Source organism: Peromyscus maniculatus, chromosome 3, assembly GCF_049852395.1.
Source record: "Peromyscus maniculatus bairdii isolate BWxNUB_F1_BW_parent chromosome 3, HU_Pman_BW_mat_3.1, whole genome shotgun sequence".
Taxonomy (NCBI): domain Eukaryota; kingdom Metazoa; phylum Chordata; class Mammalia; order Rodentia; family Cricetidae; genus Peromyscus; species Peromyscus maniculatus.
This window is the reverse complement of record NC_134854.1, coordinates 123,802,327-123,826,100: the sequence shown is the minus strand read 5'-3', so window position 1 is coordinate 123,826,100 and position 23,774 is coordinate 123,802,327. Positions and strand designations below refer to the sequence as shown.

Genomic DNA, 23,774 nt, shown 5'->3' with positions numbered 1-23,774 from the left:
GGGTTTACCCTCCTCAGCTCTTCCCAGTCGTCTCATTTCTTTCTTCTTTTTCCCCCCTTGCTGGAACATAGGTACAATGTTTGCCTTTTTGTAGATGGAGAAACTCAGGCTTCTTGGAGGGACAATCTTATGCTCCGGTCAGGGCTTTACAGTTCAGAAGTGGGTTTTGACGACATGTGGTTCTCAACCTGAGGGTCGCGACCTCGCTGGGAGGGGTGTCGCAGATTAGATATCCTGCCTCTCAGGTATTTACATTACAATTATAACAGTAGCAAAATCCCAGCTATGAAGTCGCAACGAGATAATTTTATGGTTGGTGGTTACCATAACGTGAGTGTATTAAAGGGTCAAAGGGTCTAGGAAGGCTGAGAACCACGGCTCTAGTCCCTGTTATTAAGCACCTTTGGGATGCGGCTCAGTCTAACTGCCAGTACCAGTTACTCTGTTAGTGGCCAAGGACAGTGGGAGGTGAGGTACTTTACGCTTCATCTAACCCTTACAGATGAGGGAACTGACGGGGGTTGCGGGTGGGGGATTATATCATCTGTCCAGACCCCAGTAGTGATACTCACCAGAAGGGAGTGGATTCGGGTTCTGCCTCCCCTGACAGGTTTTTACCAGACTTTGGTTCAGTCTAGGCGTGTGTTGACATTTGGGGGCTTGGCCGCTCTTGGTTGTTGGGGTGGTGTTCTGGGAACCTCTGTCGGCAGGTACCCTGTAGAACACTGAGCAGTATTCCTGGCTGCAACCTCCCCGATGCCGGTAGACGTTCCTCTCAAACGCCAGCACCCCCAAAACATGTCTCCAGATATTATCAGGTGTCCTCTAAGGGACGACATCCCCCAACTTGGGAACCGCTGGTTTGCCTGCGAGCAAGAGTGCCCCACATTTCCAACAGCTGGGTGCTCCTGCTTCCTGGTAAGGGGTGTGGACCCTGCTGCTGCCACACTGCCTGCCTGCTCCAGATGGCCTGGCAGAGAGGGAGCATATTTGCCCGAGGAGGCCCCCGGGGACCTGTGTCTGCTCCGTTTTCCCCACTCCCCCTCCCCTGCTCTTTCTTCCATGCCTGCACACCCGGCCTGCAAGTTTCCACCCTTCACCCCCTTCCTGGCTTCTGGCCTGTCTGTCAGCTGCAGTCTCCACAGCTGGCCAGCTCTGGGCGAAGGGCAAATATTTACAGCTCCGAGGCTCACAGAGGACCGCACAGGCGCACAAAAGACTGGTGTGAGCTCACAACTCACCCAAACAGAGGGTTGAGCTTGCTTTTCAGTCGGGCGGGCGCCAGGCTTGGGGTGAAGGCTTTCCCAAGTGTCTCTTGTTTATGCTGTCATCTGGGCTTCCTGTGTCGTTTTACGAGTGACGCTTATTTATAAATAAGCCATTCACTCCTTCTGAGTTCATACATCATTCATTGTTGAGGTAGTTTGTTATTTCTTCTTGCCTTTCTATTTTCTTTCTGGGATGTTTGGGTAAATTCTCTCTTAGAATCAAAAATATGATAGTTGAATCAAACTTGTGGACGTGTTTTGAAGATCTGTTGGGTAAGTGGGGCAGAGAATCAAGGGTGTTATGCTTAGGAACAAGATGTTGATTTTGAGAGACAGAAAGCACCATCCTGGAGTTGGAGCCCTGCTCAGGACTTACATGGAACTCTGTACCAGGCCTGGGGACAGCCAAGGATGTCCTGATCCAAAAACTGCCCTAACTGCCTTCTCTGGCTCGAACCCTTAGCCAGCCTCAGCTGAGGTCTTAGAGAAGCTTGTTCCTCCTGTCCCCAAGTTAACCCTCCATGGCCTTTGTGGAGAGGGTCAGCAATCCCTGTGGCAGCTGTAACTCCTCCCACCGGGAGCTGTATAAGAACTTGTGTATTTCACTGGGCCAACTTTCTGTCCCTCCTAGGTTCTGTTTATTCTTTGCCAGAGGCAGAAGGATTTAGGTTGCCTGGAAACTCTCAGATACAAAACTTTTATTTCATATTTTTCTAAATCCCAGTGTTTGTTTCTCCATTGTAAACCAAAGCATGCAATAAAACTTGCTTCATCAATGAGCTGGCGTTCTTCATATTGCCTTGAGATTCAGTTTTTGACAACACCTGAGCACCCTGGTTTGGCCAGACCTGTACCATGTGGTTTGCTCTGGTTAAAGTGTTATTACTGTTTTTTTTCAGCCCTCAGTGTTCTGGGAATCCTTGGAGAGTGTGGTACCACCCATATCTCACAGCCTCACCCACTGAAGGGTCTCAGGAGCCCAGAGTCTTATACAGGCTAAGCAAATCTACTACCATCGAGCTACATCCTCAGTCCTATTTTATGAATTTTTTTTCCCTCTGTGCAGTGTTGGTAATGGAGTCCAGAGCCTCATAAATGCCGGATGAATTAATTCCTCCCCTTCAGACCATTGTCTAAACATTTTAAGACCAGGACAATATTTTAAAACTGACATCAACAGCAGGGGTCTAGGAAGATACCTCTGACTTGCCTGAGGCCACATCTCTTGATAGTAGGCCTGACATGGGTGCCAAACTTCAGTTAAAGAGATGTGCTCCCACCCTGAGTTTCCCATCCTGATCTACCTACCTATCTGTCAGAGCAAAAGCTGGGTTTTGCTCTCTGGCAAAGGAGAAGCTCTTGGTAAAACTATAGAGTTGTTGAGAAACTTGAGGCTCATCCCTGTGCCTCCAGAGGCCCTTTGACTCCTGGTATCTGGTCAGTCATGGAATTCTGTGGCTCTTACCTTTAGAACCCATCTTGCACCTAACTATTATACACTCTTCTCTAGGTCATCCGGACAGTCTCTTCCATCTCAGTCAGAGGTTCTCAACCTCAGCACAGCTAATGTTTGCACTGGCTGACTCATGTTGTGCCTATGTTACTAGTGGTCGGGCATACCCCGGCATCAACACACACAGGAGAGCAGCGTTCCCCAGGCTGTGGCGGTCAAATCTACCTGCAGCAGTGAGGATCAAGACTGGCCTTTCTTTCAACCCCTGCCATCCCCATGTCATCTGCCAGGACTGGAAGTTCCTCATTATACCCTTTTGTTTCACACCATTCCTTACCTAGCACTGGCAATAACTTCTTACAAATGCAAATCTCCTCTCACTCTCCATTGTGCTCTCTCTGCCTGGGGTGGGAGGAGGCAAATGGTCCAGCAAACTGCATCCAACTGCTTCCACCTGTCAGAGGAGTCCTCCCTTTCTCTTGTGTCCGCTTCCTCCTTTCTCTTGTGTCCGCTTCCTCCTTTCTCTTGTGTCCGCTTCCTCCTTTCTCTTGTGTCCGCTTCCTCCTTTCTCTTGTGTCCGCTTCCGCTGATTTCTGAGGACTCTGTGGGTAAGCCTCCAAGCTCCCTAACTAACTACCCCTGGGCCTTTGCTTTTTCTCTCCCTGAAGTGGTGTTTCTAGTTGCTTCACTGGGGAACCTGCTGGTTTCCTACCTCTCTCCTTTTGCCCTGGGCCTTTCTGTCTACTTAGGTTTGTTCCTTGGTAAAGAACTTACTCCCTTTCCTCTCTATCTTGGTCCAGCATCACCACATTCAGAAGCTAGGCTTCTCTGATCTTCTAGATGACATCTGGTGTCCTAAAGCTCTCCCTTGTTCGTGGAATGTAGTTATAACTCTATAATTAGAAGGGTCTGTCTGGTTGAGGGCTGTCTCCTCCCTGTTAGAGTCCTCCTTGCCGTGTGCCTCGTAAGTTCTCGATGGGGACTCTTATCAGCCATAAAAACCTTTCGGGTTGCTCATGAAGAATGGACTTGTGTTACGAACAATATGTTTTCCTATGTCATCCACCCCTCAAATTGTTTCCAGGTTTCTGGGAGACATCGTTTTTCTTCTGTGAGATCCACCCAGATCAAGTTGTATAAAGCTCCAAATCCCCAAAACTGCTTTGGCCATTTAGAAATGGAGATAAGTTAATTTAACAAATAATTGTATCAGAAAGTATTACAGATGTGTGGAGGATTTGAAATGAATCTATACAGTGTTTGCCGTTGGGTGTGGAGGATTTGAAATGAATCTATACAGTGTTTGCCGTTGGGTGTCCTTTATTTCTGACAAGTGTTAGCAAATAGCCATTCCTTAGTGTATTTAGCAGCTTCTTTCAGCTGAAAGAAATGTGAGCTGACAGTCGTATTCTGTTTCAGTGATTTATAAAGAAGGTGCGGATTTGGTTTGCAGATATATTAGCTATACTGGAATCAGTATGTATAACTGGACAGTTGGGGTTGGCTATCCTCCTGAGATTTATGTGTGAGTGGATCCTTCAGTGTTCAGAGGTGATGCCTGCCTCTCTGGGTAAGTATTTGATAAATGAGAATCTTTGTGTCAGGTAATTCTCACTGTACTAGAACCCAGAATGCTGAGTTGAAGGGAAGAAAAGGATCCAGCAGTTTTCACTGGTTGCTGACACCTTAGCGTGCCATGCACACAGACATATGTTGGTGTCCTTAAGTAGAATTCTCCTGCTGTCCTGATCTTTTTTTATGGAGAGATCATAAAACGTTTTAAGTGAGGAGCTGGGGAGGTAGCTTGGCTGGTCAAGTGCTTGCTGTGTAAGTATGAGGACCTGAGCTTGAGTCCCCAGCACCCACATAAAAGGTGACCACCGACTGCAGTGTACACCTATAATGCCAGCGTGATGGAGGCAGAGACGAGAGAATCCCTATTGCTCAATCACCAGCCAGCCTGGCAGAATTAAGTGAGAGACCCCTGCCCGTGTGTGTGTGTGTGTGTGTGTGTGTGTGTGTGTGTGTGTGTGTGTGGTGGAGAAAGGAAGACACTGGACATTGACATCTGGCCTCCACATACATGAGTACATACTTGCATATATGTGCATACACACAGGAACAGGTACACACATGTGCATATACAAAACAAAATGAAAAACAAAAACAAAAACCAAATGAACAAAAAATACTTCTGCCAAACAGAAACATTCTAAATCAGCATGGTTAAAACTAGAAGTGGGATTCTAAGGGCAAAGCCAGCTTTAAACCTAGTATTTCCTAACTTCAATCTCATGCACTTTTTTTTTTCAAAATAAGAATGCTTTGTCCAATATCAATTAGTTGCTCCTGAAATCACATGTACACAGTCCTAAGCAGGTTGTATTTATATATTTATGTACAAAGCAAAACCAGAGCTTGGCTATCAAAGACACTCAGGCAAAATAAATAAAAGGGAATATAATGATACTGTCCAGGATGGGTATAGTACTTCATTTCTTTCATTTTTATCCAAGTTACTTTAAGATGGGTTCATGGTGGGAAGTACATGAAATCTTTCCCAATATATTCTATTGTTCAGATTCTCACATTCTTGTATCCTGAGTACCAGGTACTGTGGTGGATGTTGATTGGTACAAAGGCAAAAGTGAGCATCATTAGCTCAAGGGAACAGTCAGACACCTATGTATGAATTGAAAACACTCCTAACTCTCACTCTTTGCCTATCCAAGCTTTGTATCTGTCAGGCCACCACTCTCCCCCTGCCTCCAGTAAAGGTGCCCTAATAAGCTAGTTCCAATAAGAGTGGGATTGGTGTCACATAATGATGACTCTTGTAAAGAAAATAACTAACAGATGGGTTTGGGTGGCCGTCTTTCTCACCATGCCACATGTATAATTACCGGTGTGTAACAGGGCAAAGGCAGTGTGTAACCTTGGTGTGAGCGTGGCCTGCAGCAACCACAGCCTTGGGAACTGGGGATGGGTGTACCAAGATGCGTCCTTGGCAGACAGTTTACCCTGTTTGCTAGCAGCTAGCTGTTCTTTTGTTTGTTTGGTTGGTTTTTGCTAGCAGAGGTGGCCATAGCTCCTCTGCAGGAACAATGAAGAGAGGGACAGCCTGACAGCCTGAGGATCAGGTTGAGGGGCCAAGTTGGATGAAAGCTAGAGCTAGACAGAGCAGAGCTGGTGTGAGATGGCGATCAGACCTTCGACTCCGTGATCTGAAGGATGACACGTGTCTTTTCCCCTGATGTTCAGAAACTCTGAGAGGAACTCCCAGTTCCTATAAACAAGAACATAATGGTCTTATAGCTGCTGAGCGAAGTAGACTTTTCTCTCTCTAATTTGGCAAAGAAATACTTTGAGATGGGTCTTCAGATGTTTAAATTAAAAAAAAAAACAAACTAAAAAACAAACAAACAAAAAAAACTTTTACCATTGTACTCAGGAGGCTATGGCAGAAGGATCGCTTTCAAGGCTTGTCCTGTGCTAGGTAATGAAGCCCACTTAAAAACAAAATCTCACCAACTCTTAACCACCATGTCTTAGTCCATCTGAATGTCATGATTTGGGTAGTTTATAAACCGTAGAAATTGCTTTCTCAGGCTCTGGAGTCTGAGAAGCCCAAGATTGCGGCACATTCCATGTCAGATGAGGGCCTGGAGCAGCCTTGGTTCACAGACAATCCTTTTTTTTTTTTTTTAATCTTTTTTTCTTTTTTTCTTTCTTTCTCTGCCTTTATAGAAAAGGCAAGACCTTCTGGGGCCTCTGATGAGGGCACTGATTCCTAATCACATTTCAACATACCTTCCCTCTTCCATTGATAGAGAGACTTAGGATTTCAACAAAACCAATTGTGAAACGTGTCTGTGTGTATACATATATCTACGTGTATAGAGGGGGGAGCATAAGGCAGAGAACAATGGTCAGTGTGATTCCTCGGGTATGTCCATTTTGGTTTTTGAGGCAAGGTCTTTGAGTGGTGTGGAACTTCGTATATATGGTAGACTGGATGGCCAGAGGGTCCCAGGGAGCTGCCACTTTCCACATCTCCAGCTCTGGGATTACAAGCGTGCACCACCAACCCTCGTGACAGTCAGTCTGCTTGCAAGGCAAGCACTTTACTGACTGAGCCCTCTCCCAACCACCTGACGTCTGAATATTGAGGGCAAACAAACATTCACAGCATAACTCACTCTTGATGGACACATTAAGGATGTCGCACTTGAGGTTATGATGGTGGTGGTGGTGGTTTGCATTGCATTTGGTTATTTCCATGAATCATTGCTTGTGAATAGTCGCTGGGAAAGCAAGTGAGTCAGTGGCAAAAATTAGAGATACGGATTTGAAACTTAGCTTGTGGAAATACAGAATTAGACGCTCAGGGATTTTGCAGTTTGTTTAAATAATGTGGCAAACTTTTGAGTAGGGCAGAAGTGAGAACTCTGTCTCTGTTCCTTTATTTTGCAAACACATGCTGTTTGGCTTGCAGATGTGTGTGTGTGTGTGTGTGTGTGTGTGTGTGTGAGAGAGAGAGAGAGAGAGAGAGAGAGAGAGAGAGAGAGAGAGAGAGAGATTCTGCAGAACTTAAACCTCTGCAAAAGCTGTTCTTTGGCCCCTTATACCAGTCTTCCTGGGCCCTTCATCTATCTCTGTTCTCCCTACACCTGTCTTGGTAAGCCACGCCTCCTGCTCTTGCTCCCATGCCATCTCATCCAACTGAAACTTACATTCAAGTATCATGTCCGTGGCCCCTCCCCCACTGCCTTAGGCTCACACAGTGTCCCCTTCTGTTCTTTCTTCAAGAACCCTTTCTTTCAATTGGAATTTGAATCACAAGGAGGGTGTAGTCTACGCTGCTTCATTGAGAATGGCAAAGTCTGAACTACAAAGAGGACAAAGCCTCCAAGTGCAGGGAGTGAAGACATGCCCAGCCCTTCCTCACAGAACTGCTGGCAGACGGCTCTGTCTCCTGGTCCCTCCAACCCCCAACTCTGCACATTCTTTGCTTGGCCACCGCCAAATATACAGCACTTTCATGTCACTAGTCAACAGATGGGTCTGTTACCCAGCTGTGTGAACCTCAAGGAACATGGCTAATCTGAAGCCGAGAGGTGTCCTGTCACCCCCAGACAGCCTAGTGGTCAATCAGTTCCATTTCCCCTATACCCACTGGGCAACTTTCCAGTTCAGCAAACTCCATTCCACGAGGCCACAACTGCACCGAGCCAGAAACAGCCATCAGTTGGCAAAAAGGAGTTTCAGAAAGAGTTCACGGTGACAGCGGCAGGGATGGATAGGAGAGAGCCGTACTGATTAGTGATGGCTGGCGTCCAAGCTTCTGAAGCCAGAGAAGAGTGACAGCATCAGACTGAAATGCATAGGGACTTCGTCCCTAGAGGGCAGGTCACACTCTTCAGTGCTGAAGAGTGGCCCTTAGGAGAGTGTCTCTCAGACAATCAAAGTAGAGCAACACATCACTTAACGAGGAGATGATCTGAGAAAGGTGTTGGGCAGTTCTGTCACATGAGAACATCATAAGGTCTATTTATACTCGGGTGATGCTAGGACATCACATCACATGGGACCACTCATATATGTGCCCTGACTTTAAGCGAAAAGTCACTGGGCGAAAAACATCATTAAGAGGGTCATAGCAATATATGTAAAAAGTAACTTCCACCTTGAAGATTCCTCCCCTCCCCAGCTGCTTAAATAGCTGCCTGTGCAGTGGAAAGCTGAGCAGCTGCAATTTCAGATGTTCCAACAGGTCCATATTGGAAGAGGGTAGCGGTGTGTATTTTAAGTAAAATCACCTTTACGTTACTGGGAAGTGAGCTGCTATTTCTCATGACCTGCTGGCCTGGGCTGTTTGAGTGTTTCATGCCCTTGAGTCTTGAGAGCCACAGCCCCTTCTCGTGACTTACCAGTGTCTTACATCTTGCTAGTCATGGCAGCAGTTGACAGTGGCTCTTTCTGCCTCAGCCTTCCACTCCCCAGAATCCTCCTCTCTCCATGTCCCGCCTATACTTCCTGCCTGGCTACTGGCCAATCAGCACTTTATTTATCAATCAATCATCCACAGCAACCTTGTTGTCTACCAGATTAGTCTATGCTCTGCTCAGAGTCTGAGCTGCCTGCCCCCTCCAGTGCTAAATGTGTCTGCGTGGCATTTCTTCCATCAGTATTCTAGAATTATTTTTCCAGTCTTGAGGGAGAGAGAGAGAGAGAGAGAGAGAGAGAGAGAGAGAGAGAGAGAGAGAGAGAGAGAGAACAAAAAGTAGTATCTTCCTTTTGTTTATTTTTAAAATTCCTTTTATTTTTAGGTGCCAGTTCTCCAAGCTTACCTCAGTATTGACTAAGCTATTCTCCACTGAATAGATTTGGTGGAAGAGTGACTGATAGGCTAAAGAACATCCTAGCTTCAGTGCTGAGCCAGGTTCATCTCAACATTCAGCCTTGGTTGTATCTTGAGAACTTAATATTGACCGGTATACTTTGGCATATATGTATCCTTGTGAGCTATTACCTGCATCATCCATCGTCATGGTACCTGGGGCATGAGAAGAAACTGTTAGCTCTTTGCTGTGGATCAGGAAAATGATGTCAAGTCATGACTCATAAGTGGAAGATCTTATCTATGGTGCTGTTGGTGTCAGGGGCATTGGGCTCTCTGGATTTACCAAGCTATGAAGAACATTCTCAATCGTTGTAGTTACTATTATAAAATCCATTATACTCCTTAAACTTTAATTATACAGGTGCCATGTCATAGAACCCAGGGGTGTCCAACCTTTTGACCTTGCTATATGGCAATGTTCCTCTGCAACTGTGTGGGACCACATTGTAGCTATCCTGGGAGGCATGCAGCCCTCGGGTGTCAGATTGACATACCTGGTGCAGATGGATTTAGGGTGCAAACCTCATCCTGCAGAGAACATGGGTGCTGGAGTTTCACAGACCTCGGTTCTAGTGTTCAGGCTCCCACTTTACTTCATTTAACCTTGAGCCTGTGTGCGATTGCCCCTGAGCCTGCTTCTCCAGGTGTCATGTGCTAATGGGATGCCCGTGTTGACAGGTGGCTGTGTCATCCAACCAGCTATTCACATAAGTAGGACTCTTTCCCACGTCTGATCCCCCACATTGAATTTTGAAGAAAACTGCATAGCATGGCTTGTGATGAACTCCCAAATGACCTAGTGCTGCTCAACTATTCCTTTGAAATGAAAGATGCCACTGTAACAAAGTACGAAGTATCAGGAGGGCAGCATGAGTGAGAACCCTTGCGCTTCTCCCATGCATATCTCTCTGTAGTTTGGTGAAATATAATTGAATGGGAACCATTTCCACAACTCTATTCTGAAGTGTTTTGATCCCAGGAGCAGATCACACAGTTTCTCAGAGATGAATGTTAGTATATCTGACGTATTGTGTGGCATCTGGTGAGGAAAACCACAATTCGTATTTCATCTGCAGACTGAGGGAGTGAAGGTTGTTGGAGAAGGCAATAGCAAAGGAAAAGCAGAATGAAGCTCTTGGGAAAAGAACAGAGAATGGCCTTTGGTAATGGGGTGGAGAAATGAAAGAATTCCGTTCATACTGAAGTTCATCTTAGCCAGCTCAGCATCCCTGGTGAATCTTCTGCACATTAGATTACTGCTGTGACTCAGCCCTAGGAGATGAACTGCCATCTGAATCCAGTCTAGGCAGTGGACTAGTTCAAGGTGATTATAAAGCATCCTTCTTTCTTCCCTTGGATTGCCTCTGGCAAGGAAGTATAGGCCAACTTGATTATTGGGAATGGTTCTTTGCAAACTGCTGTTGGGCTCAGGAATATTGTATTTCTGGCATGTCTTTCTTAATCACTCAAAACTTACCTAAGGCCATGTCTCTGGACACCTCAGATAGCATCCTTTGGAGATACATAGTTCAATTCAGACAGGATTTTGTTCTGTTTCTGTCTCCTGGGCAAACCTTCCTACAATGAATTCTTTTCCTGGAACTTTAGCAGTTGAAGCATATGGGACAGGGTATAGATTTTGCAGACTTGCATAGGATCATCTTCTACATGCTACAGTGAAACAAAGAAGTGTGAGAGATGGATAGGATTGAAGGGTGTTCGTCTAAATACAAGCTCAACTTAGTGTTAGCTCATTGATAGGTAACAACTTTGGGGCAGTTTTCCACCTGTATTAGGAAGATGGTAATAAGTTTATAAAACTGTGTGGATTAGTAAATGAAATAAAGCACTTCACTTTGAGTATAGTTTCTGGCACATAACAAAAAATGAAAATATTAGCTGTTATCATTGGACATGCAGCATAATAAAATTCTTTGCTTTTTACCCCTCTCCTTCCCCTCTCTCTTCGTCCATCCTTCCCCTTTCCTCCCCCTCCTCCCCTTCTCTGCTCCCTCCCTTGGTCCCTCCCCTCCATCTCTCTTCATGGTTCTCACATAGTAGATTTGAAAATAAACTTTGTGTTCATTTGATCATGCATTCTTCTTTGTACACCATTTGAGGTTGTCAAAGCACAACCATCTGCCTTGGATTAGTGTGTAACTGTACAGTTTCCATCGCTGATTGTTATGAAAGCCAGGCATGTCAGCCATGTACGATAACTTGTCCAAAGTACCATGTATTTCTAACTTTTCACCCTGCTAAGAGAACACAGGAAGAAATGGATTTAGTGAATTTCCAGTGTCCAACACAGAGAGCTGCAAACTGTCTGAAGAGAAAACGTTTCAAAGCTGTGTTAGTGAGCTTAGTGTGTTTGTCACAGAACAAGGAGTAACAGTTTGTGTGTGAGATTGCATCTATTTTTACTTTGCTATCACGTGAGAGCATTAGCTGAGCATCTCTGTCCCTTTTGGCTGCTTGTATGACCTGTCCTAGGTGACTTGAGCTTGTTGGATTGAAAGGTGTCATGATGTCCAGCTCTGCCCCAGCATGATTTGTGCTAAATGGTTCTACATTTCATGTACATCAGACAGTAATGACTCTGGAAATGAGCCCTCCCCTTTGTAGCTCGACTCGGGGTTTTCTCTTTTTACGCCTAATTTTGTATCTGATAATTTCCTCCACACATGCTCTCCCAGAGTTTCCCAAACAGAGATGACTATTGACAGGCCATTGCGTGTGCTCACATTTCTGAGAGGATTGCCATTTGACCCTCTGGTGACATGACATGAATGCCGTCCTTGAGAGACATAGAGAAACAAACAAGAGAGTGGCCGTCTAGACAGCCAGCGTCCAGCGGGCCACTCAAAAGAAGACTGCATCTGTAGCTGAAGGAATCATTGATAATGAATGCTCAGGGGCCTGTCCGGACACCTCCAGACATCCTTCTGTGGTCCTCCCAGGCTGAGACAGTATCCAGGCATGTCTGCAAGGTCTTAAAAGCAGGGCTGAATTTCAGATTGGGTTCTAGAATTTTCCTTGGCTGAACTTCTCAAGAAATAAAGGATTATAACGTGGTTAGCTCAGTAGTCCCAAGTTTCCTTGTTTAAGGAAAAAAAAAAAAAAAGACCTACCCTCAATTTCCTGTTTGTAAATCAACATTTCAACTAATTTGTTGTCTTGCAGGGTGAAGAGACCAAAAGCCTGACTCTTGTCCTGCATCGGGACTCTGGCTCCCTGGGATTCAATATTATCGGCGGCCGGCCCTGTGTGGTATGTGAATTGCTAGACTGTCTTTTCCTTTTCTCTGTGGAGGCTGGAGGAGAGGTTGAGGGCTGGGGGGTGAGGACTGGACACTCACTAGTTTTATTCTGCTGTCTGTCTGTGGTTTGTTATATGTGTGATGTTTCACACTCAGGGCTGTCCTTGTTCATCAGTGTCATGTGCCTGATGTTTCTTACTCTTGCTTGACAGCATTGGCCGAGTGGTACCTCTCTTTCTAACTGTTGACCTTTTGGGTTGCCTCGCTGATTGTGTAGCAGGAGGGCTGAATGAAGTTGTGTGCTATGGATGTAGTTAGACATGGGTGACCAGTTACCTCCCAACTGAGCTGGATCGTGGGCTCCCCGTGTGGAAATAACACCTTGAACTCGGTTATTCCACCTTGGCATTACCCATGGACAAGGTTCCATCCCATCCCATCTTCTCACCAGGGCAGCTCTTTGGCCACCCCATCCCTCAACAGCCCCTCCTCTAGATAGAAGAGACCAAATTCCCCTCTGTCAACTTAGCTTTGAAGAAAATGTCTGCAGGAGGAGTTCTGGGGAATAGCAAGGGATGTTTTTCAGGCTCTTATCATTCAAGGACAATTGGCTGAGTGTCTGCTGTCGATTTTTCTCTTCTAGCACTGACCATTTCCTTGTTTACCAGCTAAAAATAGCCCAAGAAAACAAGGTTTGCTCATTCAACAAATGCATAGTAAACACAGTTATTTGCTAGGGATGGGTAAGTCCAGTAGAGGCCAAGGAGATTAGAGCTTTGTAGTCATAGTGTGTGATTGCTGGGTGGGAGTTTTGTCGGGCACAGAACAAGTCCACGTGTGAGCTGTAGACTGGGAAAAGTGTGATGGCAAAGGAACCAGAAGGGTAAAAGCAGAGGTCGGCACTCCTAATGGTAGTCAGGAAAACCTAGAGAAGATGGTCTGCTGAATCCCAAAGCAGAAGAAGGGGCCAGCCCTATAGAGATGGGTAATAATCCCCCACCCCAACCCTCCTGGTACTCACATCTCCATGGAGAGACTGATGGGGTAGGAGAGGACTGCCACTAGAGATGCCCTGAAGGGGAAAGAATTCTAGAGAAGGACCACTGAACTGAGTTCTGAAAGATGGATAGAACTTTGCTCAATCAAAGAACATTTAGCTTTAGAGGCGGGTTCTTGCTGTGAGTCCACTCTAGCCTAGATCATGTGATCTCCTGAGTGTGGATTTTCTACATACGCACCACTGTGTCCTGGTCTGCGATCTGTGTTTTATCTCCACACACATTCACCCTCCACACATGCGCGCGTGTGCACACGCACACGCACGCGCGCACACACACGCACACACACACACACACACACACATTTTTGAAAATATTTAAAGATCACTAAAATAGAAAACAGCGGATTTGGCAGCGCTTACAAGACCTAGCAGAGGGACAGGGTGGGATTTGGGGCAAGTAGACATAATCAAGTGATTAGGGTTGAGGGATATGCAGAGAAGTGATCAAAAGGAGATGCAGTCAGTGCTGGGTCTGGAGTTTGAAATAATGTGGGCAGTGACTTACTGCACTGTGTTTTCACTCAAGGGGAGTGACATGAGATTTATGGTGGAATTCCTGTAGCTTTTAGCCAAAACCACAGTTTCAAAAACAAAGTTTTGTTTTTAAAAACTGACAGCTTTGTCATAAACGATATGTAGTAGATAAAATGATGAACGTCATCTGTCTGAGACAACATTTTAAATGTTGGGTGGGGGCAGCAGCCCTTCCCACTTTACCCAACCAGAGGAATGAGTTCACAGATTCCCATCATCTTTGTGGAAATCTTACCAAACTGGAGAGCAGAGCGCCCGAGACTGGTGCTTTTCTGTTTTCCCTCTTGTAGCTGATCATGACCCCAGGCTGTGTGTCCTCAGGTTGTTCTGATCTAGTCCCTTGAAGCCCCAGCTTTGGGAAGTAGGGAGGGAAACAGATGAGCCTCAGTATGTAAGTGTTTGACCTCAGCTAACAACAAAGAGGGTCCAAGAATGTGGCAACTTATAAAAGACCCATTTGTAAGGGTGCGGAGGTGGGGGGGGCGGAGTTGGGGTATTGGTCAGTGCTAGAGCCCTTGGCCAGCATGCACAGCACCCTAAAGGAAAAGACAAAACAGTAAGAAAGCCTGTAAGCTACTGAGCATAGAGAATAGATGGGATTCCCTTTAATTGCATTTTTGATGAGGGTCCCTCCTCTGCCCACCTTCTGCTGTCAGTTTTAAAACAACTTCTGTAAACTAAGATCTACTTAGCTTACTAGATGTTTCAGAAGCTTCGACAGCAGACAGAGCCTGAACTAGGAAGACCTTTTCTCTGCCCCAGGTAGAACCACATCAAAGCCCAGTGTTTACAAAATCCTGGTGTGGAGAGGTGCTTCTATGGTGGTGATTGCTGAGAAACCCGGTCGCGGAGTCCGGGAGGCTGTTTGGCAGGCTCACCCCAGGAAGGATGAGGGGTCATGCCTCCTCCCTGGAAAGATGTTTCTGCTATTTAGAGAGACAGAGACAGAGAGAGATTCCACTTTTCCTTTTAAAAACAAGTCCAACCTGATTTTGTAGCCTTCCTAAGAGTTCTCTGTTGATTCGGTCTTGAACTAATGAGATGCATGGGGACCTGAGTAGATGGCTGATCAGTTAAAGCACTTGCTGTGTGAGCATGAAGCCTGGAGTCCAGCCCCCAGCATCCACCTAAAAAATCAGAGGTTGTAGCCATAATCCTGGAAGATGGGGAGAGACAGGGATTCTAGGTTCTGTCTGTCCAGGACAAACAGCTTGGCTCAAATGGCAAGCTCAGGTTCAGTGAGAGACTGCCAAAAAAAAAAAAAAAAACCAGACAGAAAAGAAAATGAGATCTGGAGCTGCTGGTGAGATAGCCCAACGAGTACAGGTGTTTGCTGCTGAGCCTGGTGACCTGAGTTTGGTCCCTAGGACCTACCTGATGGAGAGACCCGACTCCCGCAAGCAGTCCCCTGACCTCCACATTCACATCCACATAAAATAAAAATGTAACCATGTTTTTAAAATGTGGAAAGCAATAGAGGAAGACAATCGATGCCCTCCTCTGGCCTTGTACGCGCATACACACACACACACACACACACATGAGCCAGAGCACTCTTACGTATAAGTTCACACAAATATAAACCACACATCCCAAACAGCAGAAACCAGAGGGAAGTTTCCTTCCACATGAATGTATTTATCGTAGTGTTGGTTGTAAGTTTCCCGATGAGCAGAAAAAAACTTATCAAAATCTAAATGTAGTCTGCACTTCACTGAGGGGGGGGGGGGGCGTCTGGCAGATCTCTGGTGCTCTGGTACACAGGAAAAGCTGAGCTGAATTCCAGGCACAGTGGCCCGTGTCTTTAATCCCAGCACTTGGGAGGCAGAGTCAGGCGGATCTCTGAGTTTGAGGCCAGCCTGTTCTACAGAGTGAGCTTCAGGTGAGCCAGAGCTGAGCAACCAGGTGTATACGTGATCAGGTCTTGAAGTTGAAAGCAGTGTAAACGGTGAGTGTGTTTCTTAAGGAATTCCTGTGAGCTCCTTGTTTGGGCTGTGAAATAGCCCACCCAGAGACTCTGACATCGGGACTGACATCGTACAAAGCTATATACCGTGCTGTCAGCCAAATCACATCACTTATTTATCAATTCTATGTTCCCTAAGAAGTATTAACTGGTCAGATGTGTCCGGTCACCTAGGCCTTAGGCAAGTGCATTTTATATCTGGATACTCCTGGGATGAAAGCAACCCTTCCTTTTTTTTTTTTTTTTTTTTTGACTCAAGACAATAATACAAATCCCATGGTACATTAGTTCACCTTGATAAATAAATTCTACTTGGAGTATGTTAGGGAAGGAGCCAGACAGACTGAGAGAAGACAGATACCCAAGGGGAAAATCTGGCTGTCAGAAATAGGCTCCAACTGGTTTTCTTTCATTTCATTTTTGTGCTTTGTGTGTGTGTATGTGTGTGTGTGTGTGTGTGTGTGTGTGTGTGTGTGTGTGTGTGTGTGTGTGTGTTTTCAGGGGTTTCTGGGTATTAATCAGGTCCTCATGCTTGTAAGGCAAGTGCCTTTCCAAGCTGCAATATCACCACAGCCTCTTTGTATTTTCTGCATCCTGGCCTCACCCTTCACCACCGTCCTACACTAATTCTGGTGTTGGGTCTTGCTTGTTCCTATCAGATTTTCTGCTTAAACTTTCTTGCATCCCTTTATAATAATTATTTAGATACAGCATAGTATTTTTCAAAGCAAACCAAAGCCCAGTTCCCATCCTGTCTCTTCTCTGGTCATGAAATGTAAAGTGGGTAAACAAAGGTATGCCCTTTTCTTAAGAGATGTATGCACATCTCCTCTGCAGGAAATCCAGCTTGTTTATAAACCTTTGGCTGTCCACTGAGATTCTTCAGCTACCTTCATTAGAATGTCATGTGGATGAGATGTTGGACCTCTGCATCCCTGTTTTTCTCACTGGGAAAGAGGATTGCCTTTGAAGATCTTCTAGCCTCTGTGAACTAATGCTGCTTTTCAGCTGTGTGCATTTAGCCTTTCTGAATTCAGGCTTTCCTCTTGTGGGATAGATGACAGTAGTTCTTGCTGCTTTGGTTATTGTGAGGATTAAGTGATGCAGGTGCCTGCTGCCTCATAAGTCTTTGGGAAATAGAAACCTTCGTGCATCGTTGTGCGGGCATTTGTGATGTTCATGTAGGAAGCTGGATTGGGATGCAGGCATGACTGAGGCTGCTGAGAGAGAAAGGATACTTGTAGCTTTTTAGCTGGTGAAGGGTTAGTGTGAGCTGAGTGCTGAGATGGTAGGCAGTGATGCCTGGTAAAGAGAACTAACCTCATGCAGCACCCATGCCAATGCTGTTCCATCTTCTAAGAAAGCATTGGTGGAACTCGGGTGGCACTTAGAGACAGGTCTGTGACATACAGGGATAGAGGATGGATGAACACTTAATACTCATGTTAACTTGGTGTTTTTGCTTTGTTCTGGCATATATAACGAGAGAGAGAGAGACAAGAACAGGCAGAGCAAGAATGTGTGCGTGCGTGCATGCGTGCGTGCGTGTGTGTGTGTGTGTGTGTGTGTGTGTGTGTGTGTGTGTGTGTGTGTGGTGTGGCACACGCCTTTAATCCCAGTACTTGGAAGGCAGAGGCAGGTGGATCTCTGTGAGTTGGAGGCCAGCCTGGTCTACAGAGCAAGTTCCAGGACAGGCATCAAAGCTACACAGAGAGACCCTGTCTTAAAAAACCAAAAAAAGAAAAAGAAAGAAAGAAAAGAAACAGAGATGGAGAGTAAAAGCCAAAGAGAGAGGGAGGGAGGGAGGGAGTTATAGGGAGGGGAAAAGAAGCTGTGGAGTGTATTCTTTCAGCCTTAGTTAGTGCTCTTTAGAATAGTCTCCCTCTCTCCTCCCTTCCTCTTCGACTTTCTCTCCCCCCTCCCACTCTGTTTCCCCTCTACTCCCTTCTCCCCATCTCTCCTGTTTGAAGAGGAAAATGTTATATTCTCGTAGTTGTTTTGGGCCATGGCATTTTTATATACTTAACACAGAGAACATTATTAAAATAGATCTTCTGGCATTGGGGGAAGGAATTGAGCATGGCACTGGCTTTGAGTTCTCTAGAGTCCTCTGCTTGCTTTTCAAGTCATCTTGTTTTATTGGCCTTTTGGGTAGGATCAAGTATATTATCAGATGCCTTTGTTTGGAAACAGCACATGCGTGTGCCATGTCATTTAAAAACCCATCTGTTAATCACTAGAACTTTCTAAACACTTGGAAAGGACTTGTCGCAGTGCTGTGTAGAAAGAAGTTCATGAACAAGCTGGGGCCAGAACGAGCAATAGGATCCTTTTCTCGTTAGGGAAAAGAGGGACTTTGAGAAATGAGCTGAGCACTTCGTCTTTATTTGTAAGTACCTCATTTCATAATTAGATTGTGATGACATAGTGACTCCCGTAGCGATTCTTAGCGTAGGTAACTACTGGGGGAAGTGTCCTCTCTAGAGGGCCAGTCACCAGTGTTTGTTCCTTGTATAAATTTGACCCAGTGGTTCACATAGCTAAGGCTTCTTCTACCTTAGGTGCCTGTGAGCGAAGATGTTTCGGAATGCTAAATCAGAGGGGTTAGTTACCACACCACCTTGTCTGATGGCAGGAGCTGCGAACACAGCCCATCCTTCCCAAGCTAGTGTCCTGTTCAGTCTGGGGGAACAGGGCAGTGCCGGGAAGTGGGGCTTAGTTGCTCCCAAAGCAGGGAAGGAAAGAGGCGTGGAAGAAGGGGAAGAGAGAAAAGAAGGAAGGAGGGAAGGTGGGGAGAGGAGAAAGGAAGGGACTGGAGGATGGAGGAGACAGGAAGGATGGAGAAAGGAGGGAGTGGAATAGAAAGTGGGGAAGAAAGGGAAATAAATGGGAACGAAAAGAAAAAAGAAAAACCAGCTGGGGCTAAAGAGTGGGCTTGGTGTGTGTGATCCTGCTTTTGTGCAGGAAGAGGCCCAGACTCGTGCTGAGGAAGGTGATGTGTTGAAATGTTTTGGACAGAATGCAACGCACTGAAATAGAAGCCTCGCGGAGAAAGAGGATGGCTGAGAAAGAGGATGGATGCTCGAAGATAGCACACTCCTCCCATCCTCTGACTTTGGCTCCAGTTTGGAATATTTTTACAATGCATTATGAGCCAGTTTCAGTTTCAAACAGAAAGGAAACAAACAGCTTCTACCCTTAACGCCACGGCTGACAAGCTGGGGTCGCAGAGCACAGAGTTCGTTTTTTATTATTTATTTATTATTTTTTTCATGCCAGCTTCCATGCCTAGCATTCATGCCTGTGTTTTCTTAACCCAAAGGACAATCAAGATGGATCCTCCAGTGAAGGAATCTTTGTATCCAAAATAGTCGACAGTGGGCCGGCAGCCAAGGAAGGAGGCCTGCAAATTCACGACAGGATTATTGAGGTATGTGAACGCTGGCTGGTGTCTGGAGAGACTGCCTGCCATCCACCTTGGCCTGGCTCGCCGAGGGATGTTTAGGGGCTGGGGTTAGGGGTGCCTCGTGTGGGGATGGCTGGGCAGCAGTATGCTTTGCCGGTGGCGTGTAACCTGATAGGGTGTTGATTGCTTTGGTGTGAAGTTTTGTTCAGCAAGGAGAGGCTTGGGTTTGGCGGGGGCATGTTCACAATTTGGCTCTTTCCACGGGGGACCTACATGTATGTGTTTGCTATGCCTCTGTTCTAGCTCTGCGCAAGACAACCATCGGCGGCGGCGGGTTTGTATGCTAGTTAGAAGCAGATGAGCAGCCCCTGGTTGGACGAACTGGGACTCCGTAGTATGGGGTCGAGTCTGTCAGCCCCCTAAGTTCTCTTTTCCTCCGTGCTCACAGCACAGTGCAAACTTCTACACAGTTTGCACTCTTTCACACTCCCCTCTTGGCTGTTCGCCTGAGGTCTGTTGTGCGACTTGATTGCCTGGAGACATGCAGGTCAAAGTTGATGTTGGTATCCTCTCCCATCACACCCATCTGCTCATTTCCAGTCGCTCTGTAGCAGGCTTGTAGATTGTCCCTGGTAGATCTCTCCGTAGCACCGTACGGTGCTTTGGAGTTAGAGTAGCGCGCGGTAGAGTTCTAGGATGCAGAAAGGAAGCCGATTGCCTTTCACCTCATTGCATGGGCTCTTGTTGCCAAATTCGAAATTTGCCAAATTTGAAAGACCCAACTCCCTTTGGGTGCTGTTTTGGATCATTCAGATTTCTCATTTAATGAGCATTTCTGGGAACTAAATTGTTCAATCCCCTTCTACAGAAAAAGTTAATATGAGATTCCAAGGTGACCTGCTAGGTGCCACAGGAAGCCCATCCGTGGCCATGTCTATTGCCATAATCACCGAACAAGGAAGCCAGTAAACCAGTAGAAATACCTGAGGAGTTTGCTGTCCCAGACATCTTTGCACTGCATCTGTATTTCCCGGGCATTTTTATGTTATGCCATAGGTGAAGTGTCCATCACCTATGGGCATGTGACCACAGGCTTCTCCTGGGGGTGCAAAGTACAGAGAAGATGGAGAGCAGAATTCTCAATGTTCCAGTTTTACGTGAACCAATTAAGCATTGTGTAGCGTGGTTTTCTTCTGGGTAATTTTATGTCCTCTGGGGAATAAAATCAATTAAAAAAAAAATAGTTGAATCTTCCTGGGTAAACAGAGTGCCTGAGTTAAGGCTGAGAATAAGAGCCATGTGGTCACTTATGTATTTGGAGGATACTTGATTTTGTCTTAAGGATACTATTAATATTGGTACATGGCATTTGACCCTCAAAAGAGTTCTAAACTTGGAGTTAAACCTTGTGCTTTGGACTTTCCAGCCTAGAGTAGTGGATTTTTCCCTAAGAGCAGCTTGCTTGGGCACCAGAGCTCAAAGGAATTACCATAGCTTTTGAAAGCGAATACATTTTCTGAGACTATTGTTCAAAAAGATAAGTACAGCTCGTGTTGCCAAGGCATCAGTGGGACAGCCAGTTTCTCCAAGTCCCGGAATTTCATTGCTCTTAAGTTTGCGAATGAGAAATCTCCAGCTGTGCAGGATTTTCTCTTGGCAGAGGGTGATCTGTGTGTGAAATGTTCAGGATGGTTTCTGGGAAGTCACACTCCCACTTTGGACAGTATGTAAAATATTAATCATGTTCCAGTGTTGAGACATAAAGGAGGGAGATCCTGATAGAGAGCCGCCACATACATAATCACAACTGACACAGTGTGCCCTTCTCCACTGAGTTCTAATCCCTCCTGACATGATACAGTGATTCTCATGACTGCAGATATGTTCTCTGGTTCACCTCATCTGTATCCGAGTTTCTTACGGGGGAGCGGGGTGGAGGTGGGGAATCTGATGGTGGTGGTGGTGGTTATGTGTGTGTGTTCACGGGAAGAGTTAGGCTTCCTGCTTTCCTACCCTAAATCTCCCATTTTCAAGGCAGTGAGTAAGCTAGTAGCGGAACCTCACTGCCTTGAAACGTTAGTTCTTTCAAGAGGCTGCTGCTATTAAATCCAGAGAGAGGGGCAACCTCATCCATACTGCAGGGTGAGTCTGCATTGTTCTCTGCCTGGAGTCTGTTTCTGAAACCAGAGCAGCATCCTCAGCCACACACAGCCAGATTTGCCCTCTTCTCCCAGCATCACCTTTTACAACCATTGAGTTGAAATGAAATCAATGCTGTCATGAAATAAAAAGCCACCAAACTATGTGTGCACACATCCACTTAGACTTGTAAAATGACGGATGATAGTGTAAAAGAGAATGGAAGATTATACGTACTAAGGAGTTGCTATGTGAGCACCCAGGCACAGCGGCTTTAGAAGATGTGGTGATATTATCAGAAGCCGTGCCTCTGTGTAGACGTGATACGCCATGCCAGCTGCAGGGTATCAGGGCAGTGGTTACCATGACTGTAAGGGAACAGCCATCCTCGATGCAATTTTTCATGGTGTTGAATGGGTTACATTCGAGCTGCTCAGGGACAGAGCGGTCAGCTCCTGTCTCTTCTCAGACTGCCCGAGTGACAGACAGTCCCCAATGGAACCCTTGTCCTTGTGCTGCCGAGGCCCGGTGAGGAAACTGGAGCTGGGTGTGTTGGGCTCCTTGCATTAAATGCCCTCCCAGCACATGTGGCAGGAGCACTTGCTGTCTGCTAGCACCATGTGCTGGCCAGGGTGTGTATGATACATTGCCATCCTCACTCACATCTGCCTCAGAGACACAGCAGGCTCCTGCCTTGTGTAGTGGTGGCTTCTGATTGTGTTGTTGTTGTTGTTTGTCTGTGTGTTTTGTCTTCCCTACTCCTCCACCTCCGAACCTCCTGGGCCTTTGTCTACTCTTGGCTCCTCCTTGAGTTACATATAAGCTTGCTCTCATTAGGAGGCTACAGTACAATTCTCTATATATCTTAGAGTCCTCTCATGAAACCCTAACTTCCCCAGTGGTTTCAGTTTTCTGCCACTGAGCTAGTTTTTTTGAGTTGTCTGGTAAAGATAATGTAAGATCCAAACCTTAACATCCCCAAGGTTCTCGGAGGAACAGTACTCTTGTTATTTCCAGCAGTTGGAAATCTTTAGAAGAATCTCCATAGTGCCCAAAGTGTGGGTTAGCTGATGGAGGCAGGATCTTCACAACCGGAACACATTCCTCTGTGATCTAGAGTTTAGACTTAATTAGATTCTGCCCAAGTCTGATGTAGTTATGTAAGAGAGGGCAAAAGTTGAAAACTCACATAAGATCAATATTAGCCTCAGAAATGCCTCAGGGGTGTGCCAGACAAGGTACAAGCCATTTTTCTGCAGTCCAGCCAACATTGGACCACCTCCCTGTTACCCCAGTTGCTACTACCACACTGTGGCTGAATTAACCATTGAGAGGAAAGCATAAGAAAGCTGCAGAATGGAGAGCCCGGCAAGCTCATGCTTCTCTCTCTCTCTCTCTCTCTCTCTCTCTCTCTCTCTCTCTCTCTCTCTCTCTCTCTCTCGTGTGTGTGTGTGTGTGTGTGTGTGTGTGTGTGTGTGTATCTATATCTCAAATACATAAATATTTTTTATATTTTTATATCTATCTTTAGATAGGTGATAGATAGATAGATAGATAGATAGATAGATAGATAGATAGATAGATAGATAGATAGATAGAGTTGTATCTTGAAGCTTTATGAATTGGAGGACTGAGCTCAATCTACTGTTGTTTAGGGCTTGTAACTGGTGGTGATAAAACCCTGTAGCAATTGTGTGGTTGAAATCACTTTCTGTTCAAGCCATCAAATGTGATTCTGTAGGTGTAGAGAAAGTACTCTCAGCCTCTCCGTTCCCAGAATTCATAAACACATGTTCATCTCAAGAGTGTTCTGACTTGGAAACCTGAGAGTAGTCAGAAACTCTGGAGCCCCAGAGGGTTTGGTGCAGAACCCTCCTCCTCCTCTGCCTTTGTCTGCTCTGCATGTATCGGTCTGTCATTACTAATCAGGTGGGGTTGAAAGCCAAGTAGAGTCTTCCCTCCCCAGCCAATCTGCTTAGTTCACAGAGCAAGAGTCACCACTGTTTATTTTTATAGGAAAGATGATGTTCTGAGACCAGTGGAAGGGGCAGAATGGCCTATGAATCAACATGATGGAGCGTTCTTTTTCTCTTTTCTTTAAGGACTGGAGGACAGGTTTTTTTTTTTTTTTAATTTGTTTTCCTTGTATTTTTACTGTAATTTCAGGCTCACAGGCACAAATGTCTGTGCATTCTTTACCTCAATAGCAGCATCTCTGTTAACTTCATCCTTTGCTGGTTCTGTTTGTTCGTCTTCGCGTAAGCAGGTATATGGTACCTCCTTCAT

At 45.8% G+C, this 23,774-nt stretch overlaps 1 protein-coding gene across 1 annotated transcript in view; it reads left to right on the top strand.

Moving 5' to 3' along the window:
* The window catches only part of Pdzrn3 (PDZ domain containing ring finger 3), a 230,504-nt gene that overhangs the window by 1,785 nt on the left and 204,945 nt on the right, over positions 1–23,774 (top strand). Inside the window, exons 2-3 of the mRNA XM_042273720.2 lie at positions 12,308–12,394; positions 19,266–19,373. Coding sequence (XP_042129654.1) covers positions 12,308–12,394; positions 19,266–19,373 — 195 coding nt within the window. The remainder of the gene's footprint in view (positions 1–12,307; positions 12,395–19,265; positions 19,374–23,774) is intronic.